Below are 20340 nucleotides of genomic sequence, written 5' to 3'. Positions count from 1 at the left end.
CTGTAAGACAATGGTGACTTTACCTTTACAGATAATGCTAGAAAGGAACCAGTACACGCTACCTAATGGTGTATGCTGCAACTATTAAAACGAGGTGCCATAAGCGATCAGAACTGAAATAACTCCAAGAGGGCTGGTATCCCGTCACAAAGTCCTCCTTTATTTACATGTGCATAATACATGACACTGACCCAGCTAGCACAGACACAGCTCCCAGAGTGAGCAGAACCTCTCACACTCCTGTTTAGTTTTTTTTCACCCATGTTGTGTGTGCAGGTGTGAGACACAGTGAAAGACGCAAGGTGCAAGAATCTTTATTCTGTTTCCACCACCAGGAAGAAAGGAAACACCCGAGTGGCCAGTGACAAGCAATACCCTTCACATCAAAGGGCAATGCTGCACGATCAAACAGTGAAGGGGAGGGCAGGGGTTAAATCAAAATAGAATTGGAGCAGGAAATAATGCACTCCACTCCCTGCGGCGCCCACCTCTCCCTGAACAGCTCAAGGGTGTTGGTGGACACCCCGTGCTTCCTATCCAGAGACACCCGGGCCCTAACGTAACCGCGGAAGAGGGGCACGTCGTCAGCCCTAATGACCCCCTCCACAGCCCGCTACCTGGACCTATTTATGGCCAGTTTGGCCAGGCCCAGGAGCAGACCCACGAGGACGTCTTCAGACCTGCCTTCACCCCTCTGTACCAGGTGTCCGAAGATCAGGAGCGTGGGACTGAACTGCAAACCAAAAGCAGAGGAGGTGGTTTTTGAGAAAATCAAAAAGGGAGTGCAAACGCCCACACCCAATATATACATGGTCCATGGACTCCACAGCGCCACAGAACAAGCAGTTGGGCTGGGAGTCCGTGAACCACCGCAATTTGTGGTTGCAGGGGACTGCTGCGTGCAGCACCCTCCAACCCAGATCCCCGAGAGAAAGGGGGAGGACTCCCGTGTAGAGAGCCCTCCACTGGGGCACTCCTGTTTATACCAGTCAGCCAGGGCTCCCTGATTGGGGCTGCTAACCTGGCCCAAGCAGGGAACTCATTCTATGAGGCCCACCTGGCTGACCAAATCACAATCGCTGCAAGAACTAGTCATCAACTCATACAACTTTTACTTTAATTATCAAGGTAGGTATAAAGTTATTGAAACTGTTCTTACTGCTCATTTAGTACTTTAGGCTGATTTGAGGAGGACAAAATAGGAGAAGGATAAGAGAAAGGAGGGGTATGGGAGGAAAGGCATTGTCATAGGAGGGGTTGCAGAAGGAATTGTCAGATGTCAGTGATTATTTATCAGAAATTGCCAACTCAAATGTCTAGTGTCATTAAATCAAGATTTAAATGAAGATAGAAAGTATGGCTCAAAACTTCTATGACCATTTATTTATCAAATTAAAGTATAATTCTACTGGTGAAAACAAATGGGTTTTTATTTAGCTTGAAAATACAATGGTTCATATATCAACATATACTGTTTTAAAATTAAACAGAGCCATTAAATCGGTGTGTTAAATGGGTTAGCAACTATTTCAAAAGCAATTTTACAGGATCATATTAATTTCTTCTGGAAGTATAAATAATTAAAATTCATTGCTGTATGTAAATAAAGTAGAAATAATGCACAATATAGAGAATGTTTCATGAAGTACAGAAAAAAAAAGTTATGCAATTTTTGGCTTGGAATTTTAAAGAAGCTTTTTTTGTCATTTAAAACATATCCTTCAGCCCATTGTTTGAAAGTGATGAATCACTGACATGGATTTGAACTGAACAGCTGGGACATTTACAGAAAATAACTTCGTGAAATATCCTTATAAACCCATGCAAGAACTGCTTCCATCAGTTTTTCCTTAAAGCAAAAAGGAGGTAATGTTCATCTTGCTTCGTATGGATCCATAACAGCCAAGGACATGCACAACCATATAGAATAATACTTGAAATTAAATAGTAAATTTAGAAGGAATTTACATGTGGAAGTATACTTTCTACCTATCAGCATGAGATTATATGATTCAAACAACCGCTCTCACTAGATCTGCATTCCTCAGCAATACTCAGTTTAATTCTAACATTTACAGTTGGAGTTAAAACCTTTCTTGCTGGGTGTTTGTTCTGAAAATGGTTTGATGTACATCACTTTCTATTTCTCTATGTTGTGTGCCTTCCCATGCACACGTTTACCTTGCTCCGTTTTTCACAAGGTTGCCACTCTTCTTGGTCTCTAGCATCCCCAGTTTATCCTACCAAGAGTAACACTCTCATGGTCAGTGCCACACTTTACTCTGACCTAGTTAAAGTGTGGCGTTGACAGTGAGATCTTTACTGCTTTAAAAGGTACAGTGTCTAAGGAGAAAGTGAGGATTGCAAATGCTGGAGATCAGAGTCGAGAGAGTGGTGCTGGAAAAGCACAGCACAGCAGGTCAGGCAGCAGCCAAGGAGCAGGAGGGCATACATCCAAAGCGTCGATTCTCCTGCTCCTCAGATCCACAAGGACTGCAGATGCTGGAAACCAGAGTCTAGATTAGAATGGTGCTGGAAAAGCACAGCAGGTGGAGGAGCAGGAAAAGAAAACCTGACGTTTCGGGCAAAAGCCCTTCATTAGAAATAGAGGCAGGGTGCCTGCAGGGTGGAGAGATAAATGAGAGCGGGGTGGGGCTGGGGAGAAAGTAGCAGAGAGTACAATAGGTGAGTGGGGTGGGAATGGAGGTGATAGGTCAGAGAGGAGGGTGGAGTGGATAGGTGGGAAGGAAGATAGGCAAGTAGGACAGGTCATGGGGGCAGTGCTGAGCTGGAAGGGTGGAAATGAGGAAACTGTTGAAGTCCACACTGATGCCCTGGGGTTGAAGTGTTCTAAGGTGGAAGATGAGGCGTTCTTCCTCCAGGCGTCGGGAGTTAAGGGAGCAGAGGTGGAGGCGGCCCAGGATCTGCATGTCCTCAGCTGACTGGGAGGGGGAGTTGACCTGTTGGACCACAGGGCGTTGGTTCAGGTAGTGAGGGAACAGCGGTGGAGGAGGAACACCGCCCTGCGGCCCAACATTTCAACTCCCCCTCCCACTCTGCCGAGGACATGCAGAACCTGGGCCTCCTCCACTGCCGCTCCCTCACCACCCGACACCTGGAGGAAGAACACCTCATCTTCTGCCTTGGAACACTTGAACCCCAGGGCATCATGGGACTTCACCAGTTTCCTCATTTCCCCTCCCCCACCTCACCCCAGCTCCACCCTTCCAGCTCAGCACCACCCCCATGATCTGTCCTATCTGCCAATCTTCTTTTCCACCTATCCACTTCACCCTCCTCTCTGACCTATCACCTCCATCCCCACCCCCATTCACCTACTGTACTCTATGCTCCTTTCTCCCCACCCCCCTCTCATTTATCTCTCCACTCTGCAGGCACCCTGCCTCTATTCCTGATGAAGGGCTTTTGCCCGAAACGTTGATTTTCCTGCTTCTCAGATGCTGCCTGACCTGCTGTGTTTTTCCAGCACCACACTCTCAGTACAATGACTATGTCCTGCTTTTCATATACTCCTCTCTGGTCTGGTATTCTACTCATTTCTGATGATGTCAGAGTAACTTTAACAGTTACATCATTATTTGCATATTCTATCACATTAGAAAAGGAGCAATAGAATAGAATTAGATTTTATTGTCACATGTATTCAGTTACAGGGATACAGGAGTTACAGTAAAGTCACCATTCACTGCACCATCCTTGGTACAAGGTACAAAATCTTAAATAGAAAAATAAAGAAAAAAAAGTTAAAAGTTCAACATTGCTGTTCTTTCTTACACGTGAGCCTGCAGTTACTCCACACTGGGTTTTCCGCCACGAAGGTGCCATCTCCCTGCACTGGGACCGAAATGTACTTGAAACGGTTAACATTGAGAGGAGGGAGGTGCTATGGGTTTTAGCAGGCTTACAAAAGGATAAATCCCAGGCCCAGATGAAATAATTCCCAGGATGCCATGGGAGACAAAGGAGAAGGCTGCAATAGCTCGGACATTAATGTTCAAATCCTTTCTAGCCACAGATGGTAAGTAAGGATAAGCCAGGAAACTATAGATTAGATTAATGTGTCTAACATCAGTGTCAGGGAAACTACTACAACAAAAAAAAGCTCTCAGGGACAGAATTAATCTCTACTTGGAGAGGCAAGGACTAATCAAGAATCAAGGTGACTTTGTCAGGGGGAGATCATGTCTAAAAGGTTTGACTGAATGTTTCAAGGAGGTGACTAGGTATATAAATGAAGGTGGTACAGTTGGCATAACCTACATGGATACAATTATGGCTCAGACAAGATTTTGCACAGGAGCCTCAGGGTCAAGATGGTAAAAACTTCATGAGATCCAGGGCAAATTGGCAAGTTGAATCCAAAAATTGGCTGGTGATGATCAAAGGGTATTTGGACTACAGCCAGTGTGCAGTGGTATAAAATAGGGTTTGGTGTTGGGTCCCTTCCTGTTTCTTGATTACATTAAGTGATTTAAAATAGAAAGATTGAGGATGACGTGAAAATTGGTGACATCATAAATAGTGAGGAGGAAATCCATCATTTACAGACAACAGGCTGGTCTAAAACAGTGGCAAATAGAATTTAACGGTGAAAGGTGATATATTTTGGTAACACCGGCAAGGGAAAGGAGTACACAATGGATGTAGGTTTGCTCGTTGAGCTGGAAGTTTCGGTTTCAGATGTTTTGTCACCATACCCAGTAACATCATCAGTGAGCGTCTGGATGAAGCACTAGTGGCATGGCTTGCTTTTTATTTAAGTGATCAGGGTTCTTTGGGTTGGTGATGTCATTTCCGGTGGTGATGTCATTTCCTGTTCATTTTCTTAGAGGTGGTAAATGGGATCCAAGTCAATGTGTTTTGGTTGGAATGCCATGCTTCTAGGAATTCTCTCATGTGTCTCTCTTTGGCTTTACCTCGGAGTGGGTGTTGTCCCATCCTCACCTGTATGTAAGGATACTAGTGAGAGAGTGTGGGTCATGTCTTTTTGTGGCTAGTTAATGTCAACAAATACATTGACTTGGATCCCATTTACCACCCTGGAGAAAAAGAATAGGAAATGACATCACCAACCAAAGGAAACCTAAACAAATAAAAAGCTGGCCATACCACCAGTGCTTCATCTGGAGGCTCACTGATGATGTTACCTAGCATGGTGATGAAACAGCTGAAAATGAACCTTCCAGCTCAGTGAGCAAACTGACATCCAGAACCTCAACCTGAGCTACAAATCTTCTCCAAACTCAGAACGCAATGAATGGTAAGACCCTAGGAAGTACAGAGAATCAGATGGACTAGCATCTGCAGTCCTCACTTTCTCCTCCCCAATACAGAGACCATTGCCAGTAGTTGGCCTAGAGTCTCTTCACTGCACCAACACTGGAACAGAGTCACCATCTTGTCTCTAGCATTGACATCGCCACCATGAGTCTGCGCTAGACTGATTTCAGCAAAGCAGCTGCCACCTCAAGCTGCCAGGTGCTATACTGGGCTCAAACTTACATCCCAACACCACTGCCATCACCCAGTGGGAGCACCAATCCAACTCTCCTCTGCCACCCACCACCACCAACCCGACTCCCCTCTGCCACCCACCACCACGAGCACCAGTCCGACTCCCCTCTGCCACCCACCCGGAGTACCAACCAGACTCCCTCTGCTGCTGGAAACCAACCTTCCCTCTGACGTGCGGACACCTCAATGCTGTATGAGCTCTCCACAGAAGGTACAATAAAAAAGATTAAAATAGGTTTCTTAAAAAAAGCAGAGAAAGACAAAAATCATTAAAAGCAGATGGAGCAGACGAGCTCTGTGTTATTAGTCTGCCACAGCTCTGAATGTGTCTGCCTCAACGAGTTGTCAAGGTAAGAACCTTTGCAGCATTTTAGAAGTATGTAAATGAATACTTGAAAAGCCATAGCATACAAGGCTACAGGCCAAACACTGGAAAATGGGGAGAGAGTAGATAGGTGCCTGATGATCAGAGCAGAAAGGAGGAGCTGAATGGCTATTTTCCATGCTGTAAAATGCAATGACTTTATAACCATTTCTCCCAAGTGTTACTTCTTTCTGAAGCCAAATGGCAAAATAGATAACCAAACAAAATTGGTTTCTGTAACACCACCTTAAAAAATTACAGAGTGCAGTAATACACATGCCAGTCTCTCCCCTAACCTACATCCAGTATCTCAGTTTGTTTCTTCACAAAACAAAACTAGAAATTAAAAAAAGCACCGTGTGTTGACTGTCCCTCAGTAAAACTGATTCTTGTGTTCAAACTCAGGAGTGGAACTTGACCCAGGAAATTTGTGATTGGCAAGAAGATGCTGCTAGTTGAGCCACAGCTAATAGAACAAAAAAAAACCCAGAAATGTTTAGAGGCATGGTTAGTATGATTCAAACCTACATGTGGTGATCCTAATGGATTTCTAATCCATTGCTTTAATTACCCGGCCAAGACTATCGGGCTTTAATCGACATCTTCATTGTTCATGGTGTGTTCCAATTCACTTGGAGTCTGAGCTACTGTGGAAAGATACCCTTTCACGTAAATGTTGTAGCCTAGAGCTATATAGATAGTGATGGTAAAGGTTCCAATTTCTTTCCATCACATTGCTGACCAGGAATCACTCCTACTCTTACTGTCTACCATCGGCACACTTTGGAAGGATTTACAAATTGAAACTCAGTCTGTTTTCCTACAATACCTTCGTTGGCCATCATTTCTTGGAGCACAGCAATGATGCTACATACCATGCCACAAGATTTCTTTTTAAATAGGACTATCACAACAGTGTAATGAAGTGATAATAGGGAAGAATGCATAAAACTCAAGAACGTAATAAAAACAAAATTATTTTTCCTCAACATTCATTCTCTTGCTGTTATTTACAAAAGACATGTTGGTGTCAAAAAGTTATAATGATCTCCAGTTGAAATAAAAGTTTAGTTCATAAAAAACAAAATTAGCACAATGAAGGATGGTGATCTTTCTCAGGTCCAAATCAAGTGGGCTGCAAAAACATGAAGTAGGGAGATCATTGCTCCAGGAAAATGGTTACTGATAATGATTCCTAATGGAGACATTATCCACAGAAACAGGTTCAGTTCCCACATGCACATTTAACAGTCCAGCTCTTGATCCAAAACCAGCTTCACATTTTTGTTCCAATCTTGGAAGAATCACATATTGCTCCAAACAATGTTATGACAGGAGCCATTAGCTCCAACAATCTGTCTTTACTCACCATCGATTCAATTCCCAGCCATTTTCTTAACCAGAATGCTCACAACCAGAGCACTCATTCAGCAACTATAACTTCCAGCATTAAGGCCACCAACCTCCACCTTACCATCATCAGTCACTGCGTCTACCATTGGCCAGTGATATCAGTCATTCCTTGATTTTCTGCAGACTTCACTATTTGAAATGTTCTCCTGACCTGCCCCCTATCTATCATACTGTTCATTATCTAGAACTTAGTTGCCTATATCAAACTCTACTCATCCAGCACCATTGCCCTCTTTCATACCAATGCTTCAAAAGCTTACATTTCTATCCGAGTGTGACAATGCTTTCCTTGTCTCTTTCTATAATACTTCATTCAGTAGTACAACTGCCCACTCCCAGTCTGGAATCTACCACTTCATATAAGACCACCCTTAAAATTCACCTCCTTACAAAGATGTGGGTCATCTGCCTTAATCCCCTGATGAATACACTCGGATGAAATTTTCCAAAACTACAGATCCAGTACAAAATCCATTTATCATGTCTATAGTCATTTTGTAAAGAATTACCAATGTTTTCACCTGCCTGAAAATGGTTGTTGCTAGACTATGAATTGTAGATTATAAAGAATAATTTATTAAGTATTGTATGATAAGTATTGTTTAAATCAGCGGCTCCATAAAAAAGAAACTAAATTTTCAAACCAAAAAAATTACTGTATTTTCTGGCAAGAGAAAAATATTTACTGAATTTCAAGCTTTGACTTTTTAAGATGTTAAAATTGCAATTTTTTTTATTTGCCAATGAAAAGCTATAATTTGGAAATATGTTCTTTATGATTCTATCAGCAGAAGAATGTGGTAAAGAGAAAGGAGGAACAAAAGTTAGGGAAATCGAGATTCTATCTTCCCAAATATTTTTTAATTTGAAGACAACTCACAATTAGCTCTAAATATGGATTTATGAAAACTCAGAACACTTAGGGTAGCATGCTGCTTTCAGTAAAAACTGAAGGATTGGGTATTTTTATCTCAAAAAAGGTCACAGATTTATTGCAAACACAATGCTGAGACCTTGATTTGAGATGCTAACAATATACTGTGTACTAAACAAGAAAATTATTTCAAGCTGCAGTCATGTAATATTCTTAAATCAGACAAGCTGCTCTTTCCAGCAAATTCAAAATTCTCTGCATTAAGGGCCAAGTACAATTTCCAAAACTCAGTTCTGTCTTATATGGGATTGCATGAAACTAGAACGAATTTTCATCCTCAAGTGCCTGGTTACTCAGCAAGACGCTTTGTATTGAGGCATTTATGAAATTATTCAGAACATTTATGGAACCTGAATTTAGTCCAATGAAAGTTGAATTGTCATTCTCAAAGACAATATTAGAACATCTGGAGGATTTGAAGGAAGTGTGCTGAATTGCACTATCTTCTCACTTCTTGGTTTTGAGGTATGATCGCAACGCTGCTAGTGGAATGCAAGATTCTTTCGGTCACACATCATTCCAGAGATACCACACTAACAGTTAGCCAATTATCTGTTGACCCACACACAAAGAGACATGGAGGTACTTTTGCACAAAGCACAGAAAGCTAACACAGGTGCAGCAGGTAACCAGGAGGACTCCGGAATTGCGAGTGGGAGAGAGTTGGTGCTTTGACCGCTGTGGCTGGCATTTGAATCCCAGGTAGGGAGTGATACTTTGGCACTAAATAAGAAAAGCTTCTTCAGGACCCTCTCGTAGCAGTGACAGCGCCACTATCCCTGCACTGGGAGGTAGGGGTTCAAGTCCCAACTGTTCCAGATGTGCATTATAACATCTCAGACAGGTTTCAATGAGGAAAAGTAGGTTAATTTTAAAAATAGGGATGTTGGTCCTTATTTCAAGGGGGTTAGAGTGTAAGATTAGCAAAGTCTTATTGTAACTGTACAAGGTGCTGGTGAGACCAATGTCTAGAGTACACATTGGTCTCCTAATTTAAGGAAAGATATCATTTTATCGAAGGCAATTCAGAGATAGTTCACCAGGATGATCCCTTCAGGGAAGGAAATCTGCCATCCTTACCAGGTGTGGCCTACATGTGACTCCAGACCTACAGCAACGTGGGTGACTCAACTGCCCTCTGGGCAATTAGGGATGGGCAATAAATGCTGGCCTTGCCAGTGATGCCCATGTCCTGTGAATGAATTTTTAAAAAGGTACCTTTTCAAAAAAAACTTGTAGTTGATTTGTATTGTAACCTTGGATTCCCTCAACAGAGGGCAATGCAACTGAAAAACAGCATTTACAATGAGGAGGGAGCCCTGTTACACTGAAATTTTATTCTAATTATCACTTAGCATGCATTTGTGAACAAGTCACAGGCAGGGGTGGAACAAGATGCTAATTTAAGTTTTAAAAATCTCAAGTAACATTTAAAACATTCTTCATGGAACTTTCTTCTTCTTTCATTTGCAGAAATGAAAAAATATCCTGAGGAAGTGAAGTAAGCATTTTTTGTTGGTCAGCTCTTTCTCTCTGATGCTATTTCCTTTTTAAGTCACATCCACGGAGGATGATGTCCACCATGACCTACACGTTATTTTTAAATAGTTGCTGATTAGGAAAGAAAGTTGCCGAACAAGGTGAGAAATGCAAAGCTTTTTAATCGTTCACTCTTCAGGAAGGAGGCAAGAATGCCAAAATTTGCAAGAGGGATAACGATTTACAAAGCACAAAAAAAAAGGATGCTGATACTTTTGTTTTGAAGAGATGATTTTATGGGATGTGGGTATCGCTGACAAGCTGGGCATTTATTGTTCATTCCGAACAGCCTTCAAATCATTAGGCCATTATGGAGAGTGGTCAGGAGTTATCGCCATTACTGTATCACACGTAGGCCAGACTAGTTAACGGTGGTCAATTCCCTTCCCTAATATTCACTGCACATATTTAAGAACTAAATAGAAGTTTGGAAGTTAACGTGTCAAAGCATAAAGGGGAAGATAGAGATTGGCTTTGAGCTAGGTGATCAACCATAATCATGTCAAATGGCTGAGCAGGATGAATGAACTGTTCCTATTTACCAAGTTTCTCAAAACAACTTTAGTAACCCAGGCCTTTTACAACAATCAATGATGGTAATGGTAAACATAAAACTAAGGCCAGCTTTTATGATGCAGATTGTGTTGTTATTTTTTTTTAAATACTGTATATTATAAATTTGGATTTTTGATTTTTTTGTTAATAAACGTCTGTTTTATTGTTAAAGCAAAATCTGCAAGAGACCACTTTGCTGAAACCAAAATAAAGCACGATTTGTCAAGCTAAGTTTCAGTCTGGGATCTTCTTGTCCAGTAATAAGATCAACTGAGATCATAAAACTTTCAATTCTGGATCTGAGTAAATTGAATTCAAATTCCACCAGCAGCCACAATGGGACTTTAATCTGTGTCCCAGGGCATTTGCCTAGATCTCTGGATTACCAGCCTAAGAACATTAGCCAGAGGCCACCATCATCCTGCATTCATATGCAGGAACTATTTGATGCAAATAAATAGGATGTTAAGACATTCTGTCTTCTTTGAATTAATTGAAGCATGAGAAAACAATAAGTGATTCTCTATGGCAAACAGAGTTGACTTGCCAACCCACGAGTTCCCTTTTCTTGGTGTATAAATTGTTGATCCAATTGAAATGTGACTTATTCATACGTGCATTGAGGAGTGCAAGATGAAAAGGTTCAAAAACATTTCTTTTTTCAATCGATACATTAAAGTAAGATGTAGTTAATTCAGAAGAGTGCCAATTACTCTTAGGTTGTGTGATGTCATCAATTCAGAAAATCTTGTTAGTTTTAAAGAAAGGCATCAACAAAGGAGCCATCGAACTCTGAGCATTTTCCACCAGTCAGAATCGGAGTGATCTGTACGGCAATTCCATTTACGCACATTGAAGCCACATCCCTTCATAACCATATCCATTAAAATGCTTAATAACACAATGAAGCACTTTACACTATTCTTTTGAGAGATACATCGAGAAACCACTTTTTGATAAGTGATTAAAGAATTTAAGACTTAACCCAGCGTACAAAATTTAGAATGTAATCAACGATTCCACATACTGGATGTGTAGCATCAGTTTGCACCTCGGACAATTTGACACTGAATACCTCAAAACCGTTACAGACTTTTACGTTTTCAAGGAAAAGAAAAATCATTTAGCCTTTGAAGATTTCTAGATGTCTCAATGCCTTCAATTAGAATATAGGCTGGGTTATCAAAAAAAGGTGTAATCCTAAGATTTCATTTCACAGCTACTTTTTCATCAAATGGAAGTATCAATGTGTCAGGTACGTTACGAATCCCTGCTGTATCATTTTTAATATTTAGGCTCAGTGCTATTTAAGTTTTACTGTAGTCCTAGACAATGACCACTGTCAAACTTTAGGATAAATGGTTTTTAAAGCCTAAAGCATTTCAAGAACTTTAATTCAGTTTGTGATCATACATGTTTATAAAATGTCTTTCACATTGTAACACACTCCAGGGTGTCACCAAACTATAGGAGAAGCCATTAACCAGAACTTTGGTGAAAGAATTAGACTTTACCATGTATCTTAAAGCAGAAAAAGGGGTTGTTTAGCAATGAAGTGCAAAGAAGAAGGGAGACCACAGTATGAAAGCTCAATAGCATACCAAATTCTCACAGCACAAAAACAAAGCCCAATCAGGCCATCATACCTGTATCTGCTCTTGAAGACTGTTGACCAATTTACTCCCACATTTCACATTTTAACCACAATATTGAAAGTAAGTCATCTTCAAATATATATCGAATTGTCTTTTGAAAGTTCCTAAATCAATTTAATTGCATATCCCTTCGGGTCGTGCATTCCAGATCTTTAAAAAGGAGTGTAAAAGAAAGGTTAGCTCATTTCTCCATTATTGTTTTAAATCTATAATTTTTGGTTACTAATCCACTTGTACCATCAACACTCCATATTTCTACTAACTCTACCTTTAACCTTCTTTGGTCTCGAGACAGTTATCCCAGCCTCATTAAGCAGTAAAGACTCAGATCACTAGTATCATCTTGGCAAATCTTCTCTGCATCCTCTCCACGGCCTTAGCATTCTTCCCATACCATGGTGCACAGAATTGTACACAATGGTCCATCCAAGGTCCAACCAGTAATTCGTACAATGTCCTTGTTTTTCAATTCCTCCTATCAACAGGGTCAAATATCAAGTACGCTTTCTTAAAGTAAAAACCAACAAATCCCCAGGGCTCCATCTGATAGTTTTAAACTGATAGCTACAGTGATTGTGGATGGTCATCATTTTGCAAAATTCCCAAGATTCTAGAATTTTCCCAGCAGTTTGGAAGTTCACAAATGTAACATTGCTATTCAAGAAAGGAAAGAAAGAAAGAAAAGACAAGACACTGCAAGTTAATTAGCCTGAAATATTTTTATGGAGAAAATGATGAAGTTTATTAGCAAAATCTTAGCAATGCAATTTCAAAACTTAATCAGATTGTTCGACATCAACTTTGTGTGAAAGGGAACATTTACCAAAAGTGTGTTTTAAGGTGTAACTCAAAGAGTAGGTAAAGAGCAAGTAGATGTAATATAATTGGATTTCCAAAAGGCATTTAATAAGAAGCCCCACTAAAGGTTAAGACATAAGATAAGCATTCACAAAATGGAGGTAATATATTAGCATGGATTGGAAACAGACATTAAGCAGACGACAACTATGGAACGCCACAAAGATTAGTGCCGGGATCTCCACTATTTTCAATTTACATTAGACAAAAGATATTGATTCTATGTTTTCTTGCACTACAAAGCTAAACTGGAATGGAAGCTAGGAGGAAAATGCCGAAAGATACTTGTATGGACAAGCTATGTAAGGTGGCAAAAAAGTGGCAGACAAAACACAGAGTGAGGAAGTGTGAAGTTCTTCACTATGGAAGAAACATCTTAAAAAGATCTGAAAAGTCTGAATGTTGATATTGAGAAGAACTGTTACAAGGAACACTCCAAGTTAATTTAGGTATGATAAGCAACATGATCTCACAGAATACAGGGAGAACTCGCTCAAAGGTAGAAGACAGAGGATGGTGGTGGAGGATTGTTTTTCAGACTGGAGGCCTGTAACCAGTGGAGTGCCACAAGGATCGGTGCTGGGTCCTCTACTTTTTGTCATTTACATAAATGATTTGGATGTGAGTATGAGAGGTACAGTTAGTAAGTTTGCAAATGACACCAAAATTGGAGGTGTAGTGGACAGCGAAGAGGGTTACCTCAGATTACAACAGGATCTGGACGATGGGCCAATGGGCTGAGAAGTGGCAGATGGAGTTTAATTCAGATAAATGTGAGGTGCTGCATTTTGGGAAAGCAAATCTTAGCAGGACTTGTACACTGAATGGTAAGGTCCTAGGGAGTGTTGCTGAACAAAGAGACCTTGCAGTGCAGATTCATAGTTCCTTGTAAGTGGAGTCGCAGGTAGATGGGATAGTGAAGGCGGCGTTTGGTATGCTTTCCTTTATTGGTCAAAGTATTGAGTACAGGAGTTGGGGGGTCATGTTGCGGCTGTACAGGACATTGGTTAGGCCACTGTTGGAATATTGCGTGCAATTCTGGTCTCCTTCCTATCGGAAAGATGTTGTGAAACTTGAAAGGGTTCAGAAAAGATTTACAAGGATGTTGCCAGGGTTGGAGGATTTGAGCCATAGGGAGAGGTTGAACAGGCTGTGGCTCTTTTCTGTGGAGTGTTGGAGGCGGAGGGGTGACCTTATAGAGGTTTACAAAATTATGAAGGGTATGGATAGGATAAATAGGCAAAGTCTTTTCCCTGGGGTCGGGGAGTTTTTTTCACGCAGATGATGGTACGTGTATGGAATGAGCTGCCAGAGGAAGTGGTGGAGGCCGGTACAATTGCAACATTTAAGAGGCATTTGGATGGGTATATGAATAAGAAGGGTTTGGAGGGATATGGGCCAGGTGCTGACAGGTGGGACTAGATTAGGTTGGGATATCTGGTAGGCATGTAACAGCTTGGACCAAAGGGTCTGTTTCCGTGCTGTACATCTCTATGACTCCATGAAGGAAAATGTGACATTGATCATCATTGGAAGTTTTGCTAAACTGTATAAAGTAAAAGGAAGTTAAATTGCTATAGTTCCAGAGGATCATAGAGCTGCTCTCTTATTAGAGAGAGATGACTGATTACGGTTTAACCCAAGCGTCACTACAAATCAGGCAAGGACGGAGGTTGAGAAGGAAGGACCCTAAGTGGAAATTGTATAAAGCTTTAATGAAACCAAAACTAGAATATGGTGCACAACCTTGGTCTTCATTTCAAAGGAAAGCTATATTTGCATTAGAGTTTGTCCAGCAAAGGTTTACTAGGTTTAACGCTGGTATGACAGACAATGAACAGCTGAATATTTTGGAACCATATTCTTTGGATTTATAAAGAAATTAGTGACAATCTTAGTGAGACATGAAAGATCCTAGTGGACTGAGAGGAGAACTGAGTAATCGTTTCCCCTGACATGGGGCAGAGTCTCAGGATGGATTGAAAGTTGAATGTAAAACCATTTGGATTTGGGTACTGGAAGTACAACTTCAAAAAGTTCTAAATCAAATTGTGCAGTATAATTAATACTGGAAGGTCTGTGACAAAACAAGGAAAACATTAATAAACCTGATCAATGAAAATATAATTAGCAAGTAAATGGCACAATAAATGAGTGACACATTTTGGGGAAACCATGTGTTCCTTGGAAACAAAAGGTTGAAATGGAGGAGAGAAATACAGGGATCTGGGACCCACAAAAGTAAATACGGATTAACAAAGACATTAAAAAAAAGCACAAAGATGGCAGGCAGCATGGTATCTCAGTGGTTAGCACCGTTGCCTCATATCACCAGGGACCTGGGTGTGATTCCACCCTTAGGCGACTGTCTACGGAGTTTACATATTCTTGTGTCTGTGTGGGTTTCCTCTGCAACCTCTGGTTTACTCCCACAGTCCAGAGATATCCAGATTAGGTGAATTGGCCATGGGAAATGTAGGGTTGCAGGGATAGGGTAGTGGGTGGAATACTCTCCGGAGGGTTGCTGTGAACTCAATGGGCTGAATGGCCTTACTTATGCCTGAAACATCAATTCGCCTTCTCATTGGATGCTGCCTGACCTTCTGTGCTTTTCCAGCACCACACTCTTGACAAAGATTCTGTGATGTCCATTTTTAAAGACTGTTGAAAGTTAAGAATTTGTTATGTTTTATTAAATCCTGAGTTAGAGCAAACTTGGAGTGCTGGCCTTCATGTTATAAAGAAACTGAAAAGTTATATTCATCAAAAAGATTGATCAGGATTGAATTCTTACAAAAGACTGAGGAGTCACCAGTTCGAAATCACTAGGATATGTATAAATTTGGTATGTAAACATTAAAATGCCTCCAATTACAAGAAATCATTACTGATTTGCTTATGGCCTCTAATTATAAATCCTGTACAGAAACATCTTACCTCACAAATGGTTAGAATATGAAAGTTGCTGCCACAATTCAAGTAGCAGAGATGCATTTAAGAGGAATCGAGTGATGCTCATGGGGGGGGGTGAAGGAATTGAATGATATGATAGGTTAGTTGGATTAAAACAAAGATGGGCAAGTGAAGGCTGATCTGGTGAATAAAAAAAAGTCAGTTTGGACTGGTTCTGAATTAGAAATATTTTATTGTGTCACAAGCAAAGCAATATAGTACCATCCACAAGGGATTTGCTGCATTCTATTATCCCATCAGTAAAGCACCTGCTTACCAAGCATCTCACTCCCCTTAGCCAATTTTGTACCAGTACAAGTTACCGGTGTCTCTTTAACAGCATGTGCTTCTAGTTTCAGGATAAGACATGTGGTACATCAATGCCTTTGAAAGTTAACATACACAAAATATCTACTATACTATTAACTTTTGCTGTTAATGCATTACTTCAAAAATAACTCCATTACATTTATTAGCCAATACTTAAAGAGTTCATACAGGTCATCCATTACAAACTCCTGTATCTCCAAATGAACACTAAATTTTGCCCTTGACAATGGTCTCTCACTGCTGATATTAAAATATTTAGCCTATACTTAATCAAGTTGATTCCCCTTCCATCTATTTCTCAAGCATATTTCAATACTTGCCATCCTCCAGCCTTTTGGAAATACTCCCACATCCACAAAACAAATTCTGAATAGAGGTTCAACTATCTACCCTCGCAAACAAGGCACCATGCAATAATCAATACTTCAAAATCTGACATTGCTATGGCAAATGAAGGGCACAATAATTCAGTACTGTGAAGCAGAAACAAAAATTACTACAGAAACTCAGTAGGTCTGGCAGCATCTGTGAAGAGAAAGCACAGTCAACACTTTAAGTTTAGCCACCCTGAAAAATCTAATATTGTAGTTTATTTTGAAACTGGGAAAACTCTTTTCTCTTTTGGCCATGGAATCTTGTACATCATGTCAAATCCTTGCCCAGTCCAGCAGTAACTTTGTCAATAGTGCATCAAATGCTACATGAATACCTCAAGCTCCTGTGGATAGGGCTTGAATCCAGAACTTTTTAAACTGGAAAACACTTCTAACTGCATCAAGCTATAGTCTGACTTCATAGACCTTTGTAAAACAGACAGGAGGCTGGAATAACACAGCAAGCCAGAGAGCATCAGGAGAAGGAGTCGTCTTTGGAGCACCCTTAAAATTAAAGCTGGTGTAGATTTTGCCCCGTATAGGTCTCTTAGTTCACCCTCTGCCATTTCCCAGTTGTTTCCTAGCATTAGTCCTTGTTGAATCAATGGGGGAACTGTGCTTTTAAAAGGAAAGTATTAGCAGTTACATGCAATCAAACCAGAACCAAACACATGACTGTCATCCGCCCCACATGGGTTACCGCCACATTAAAAAAGGAACTTTGGAAGCATACTTCTTTTACAAAGTGTAACGCACGGTATTTTTTTTATAGCAGGAGAAAGATTTCCCCGAGTTAGGTATATCAAGGCAGCTACACCCGGTGCAAAGACAACAGCAGTGTGAAAGTCCCTGGGAATGTGCGTGTGCAGTCCTGCCTTCCCGCAAGTAGTTCTGCATTTCTGAAAAAAAACGTTAACCTTTATCAACTTCGTCATGAAATAGTGACAAACAATTAAGACATCTCACCTATTGATCCTCTGAGCGAACGCTCTCCGCTCTGAATTTAATGTAGCCATGGATCCTGTGTGTGTATATATCCTGGGAATGCCGCCCAGGGAACCGACAGCAAGGTTTAGGATCCAATCTTCAAAATACCACAGCGGGGTGGAAACTTCCGCATTTTCACCTTTCTCGCCAGCCCTAGAGCCAATTGTGTATGAGGGGACTGGCTGGCTTGCTCTGTGTGTCGAGATTAAAGGTCGAGTCACTTTCCAGGGCATCTGTTCACATTTTCTGAGTGATAATGTTCACATGGCCAGCAGTAAAACATGCATCGCACCAATTTACAATGATTAATTAGAAACTGCGTTTAAAGGGAAAATATAAAATGACATATTTCGCTAGAGATGGACAAGAACCGCATTTGTACTTGTAATATTGGCGAAACTTTGGTAATATTATTGACTTTAGAGAATATAGATACCATCTGGCAAAATACTGCAGATGCTGGAAACCTGAAACAAAAACCAGAAATTGCTGGAGAAATTCAGAGGGTCTAGCAGCATCTGTGGAGAGAGAGAGAGAATTAACGTTTAGAGTCCAATATAACTTATTCAGAACCGAAACAGTTGTTCTGACGACAGTTAAGAAAAAGGTCTAATAGATGTGGGGGGGCAGAGTCCATGTGTATATTTAAGTCTGAGATGGATACATTCTCGATCAGGAGGGGAATCTAGGTTAACGGGGAGAGGGAAGGGATATTGTATTGTTAAAACAAAACGTGCCAATAAAGGGATATTGTATAAAAGGAGATGTGAGGTGATCCTATTGAATGGCAGAGCAGGATCGATGGCCGACACCTGTTCCTATTGCTTACAGTCTTGTGGCAAAATCATACCTTACAGCACTTGTCTTTGGGTCCCCCATTCCCATTGCTTGACTCAATGCAAGAAATTATGGTAGAGTGGTTGGGAACCCCAGGAGGAGGTGGGCTGGGTCGCCTTAATATTGATTCGAGATACCATGAAGTTTCAGATTTGTTCTAATCAACTCCTCAGAGATGTTATTACACACCACTGGATCAGGTGGGATGTGAACCCAGGGTTCCCGGCTCAGAGGTGGGAGCAGTACCACTACAGCAGAGAATTGTTACACAGTCAGTGCAAAAGTGAACCAGCTGATTACTATCTCTCAGACTCCCTCGGCAAATGAATCCATATATCTCCATTGTCACAATTAGTGATACAGTCCCCCAGATTTGTTTGATTACAACACTGTGGTGCACTTTAGATTAGATTATCTACAGTCAACAAACAGGCCATTTGGCCCAATAAATCCACACTGACCCTCCAAAGAGTAACCCACCCAGACCCATTCCCCTGCCCTATATTTACCCCTGATTCATGCACCTAACACTATGGGCAATTTTGCATGGCCAATTCACCCAACCTGCGCATCTTTGGATTGTGGGAGGAAACCGGAACACCCAGAGGAAACCCAAGCAGACATGAGGAGAATGTGAAAACTCTACATGGTCACCCATGGGTGGAATTGAACCCAGTCCCTGGTGCTGTGAGGCAGCAGTGCTAACCACTGAGCCACCATGCCGCAATTTTGGGTGAGTTATTATGTTAAAGGAGCAAGATAATTTTAAAAAACTATTGTTTTAGGAAGAAATACAAGAACAGAAATGCATATAATATGCTTTGGTTAAAGACCTTCAAGATTCATCACCAGTTGTCTCCAAAAGACCATAAGGTTTAGGAGCAGAATTAGGCCATTCGGCCCATCAAGTCTGCTCCCCATTCAATCATGGCTGATATCTTTCTTAACTCCATTCTCCTGTGGTCTCCCTGTATCCCTTGATTCTCTTACTAATCAAGAACATATCTCGTTCCTTCATCCAGGTTGTTAATGCACCATATGAACAGTTATGGTCCTAACATGGACCTGTGTGGAACTCCTCTAGTCACCAGCTGACATCCTGAAAAAGATGCCCCCACTTTCTGCCTTCTACCAGTCAGCCAATCCTCCATCCATGCCTAACATCATGTTTCCCCTAAGACCATTGGCTTGTATTTAGCAGCTTCCTGTGCGGCACCATATCAAAGGCCTTTTGGAAATCCAAATAGATCTTGTCCACTGACTCTCCTTTGTCTAACATGCTCGTTACCTCCTCAAAACATTCTAACAGATTTATCAGGCATAACCTCTCCTTTACCAACTTAAGTCTGCCCTACTTTGTCATCTTTGGCAAAACTGGACATCTATGAGTTCAGATATATTTTCTAATCAACCTGTTTGGAGATGTTATTACACATCTCTGGAGAAGGTGGGACTTGAACCTAGTTTTCTTGAGTTAGAGGGCGGGATACTACTACTATGGCACAAGTAGCTCTTCTGATGAATATAGTTGTCAGACTGGGCCTGTATAAGAGATAGTGTGTTAATCACATGAAGAAAAATCTAATGATCTTACCTTTGTCAATCTACTTGTCACAGATGCATCTATCCAAGTCAATAATAATAAGACTGACCTAGAAGGGACTGCGCTGGAAATGTGTTGCTGGAAAAGCGCAGCAGGTCAGGCAGCATCCAGGGAACAGGAGAATCGACGTTTCGGGCATAAGCCCTGAAGAAGGGCTTATGCCCGAAACGTCGATTCTCCTGTTCCTTGGATGCTGCCTGACCTGCTGCGCTTTTCCAGTAACACATTTCCAGCTCTGATCTCCAGCATCTGCAGACCTCACTTTCTCCTAGAAGGGACTGCCACCCATCTTTACACTGAGGATACACTCTGTCCAAGGACAGTGATAGTCGTGTCTGGGACATTCTCAGTCTCAAACAAGTTAATTAAATAACAAATCCACACTTCCAAAACCTTTCCTTCTT

The 20340-nt window shown here is 41.1% G+C and overlaps 1 protein-coding gene across 4 annotated transcripts in view; it reads right to left on the bottom strand.

Moving 5' to 3' along the window:
- Positions 1 to 17618, bottom strand: part of dock8 (dedicator of cytokinesis 8) — a 301292-nt gene extending 283674 nt beyond the window's left edge. For all 4 annotated transcript variants that reach the window (XM_043718191.2, XM_043718205.2, XM_043718201.2 and 1 more), the window contains exon 1: positions 17476 to 17618. In XM_043718191.2, coding sequence (XP_043574126.1) covers positions 17476 to 17525 — 50 coding nt within the window. In that variant the 5' untranslated portion in view covers positions 17526 to 17618. The remainder of the gene's footprint in view (positions 1 to 17475) is intronic.
- Positions 17619 to 20340: the final 2722 nt, after the last annotated feature.

The sequence above is a fragment of the Chiloscyllium plagiosum genome, unplaced genomic scaffold (genome assembly GCF_037043375.1).
Source record: "Chiloscyllium plagiosum isolate Xiang-an unplaced genomic scaffold, Cpla_swu_hap1 HiC_scaffold_2, whole genome shotgun sequence".
NCBI lineage: Eukaryota > Metazoa > Chordata > Chondrichthyes > Orectolobiformes > Hemiscylliidae > Chiloscyllium > Chiloscyllium plagiosum.
Note: the sequence above shows the minus strand (reverse complement) of the source record. Positions and strands in the feature narration are given on the sequence as shown.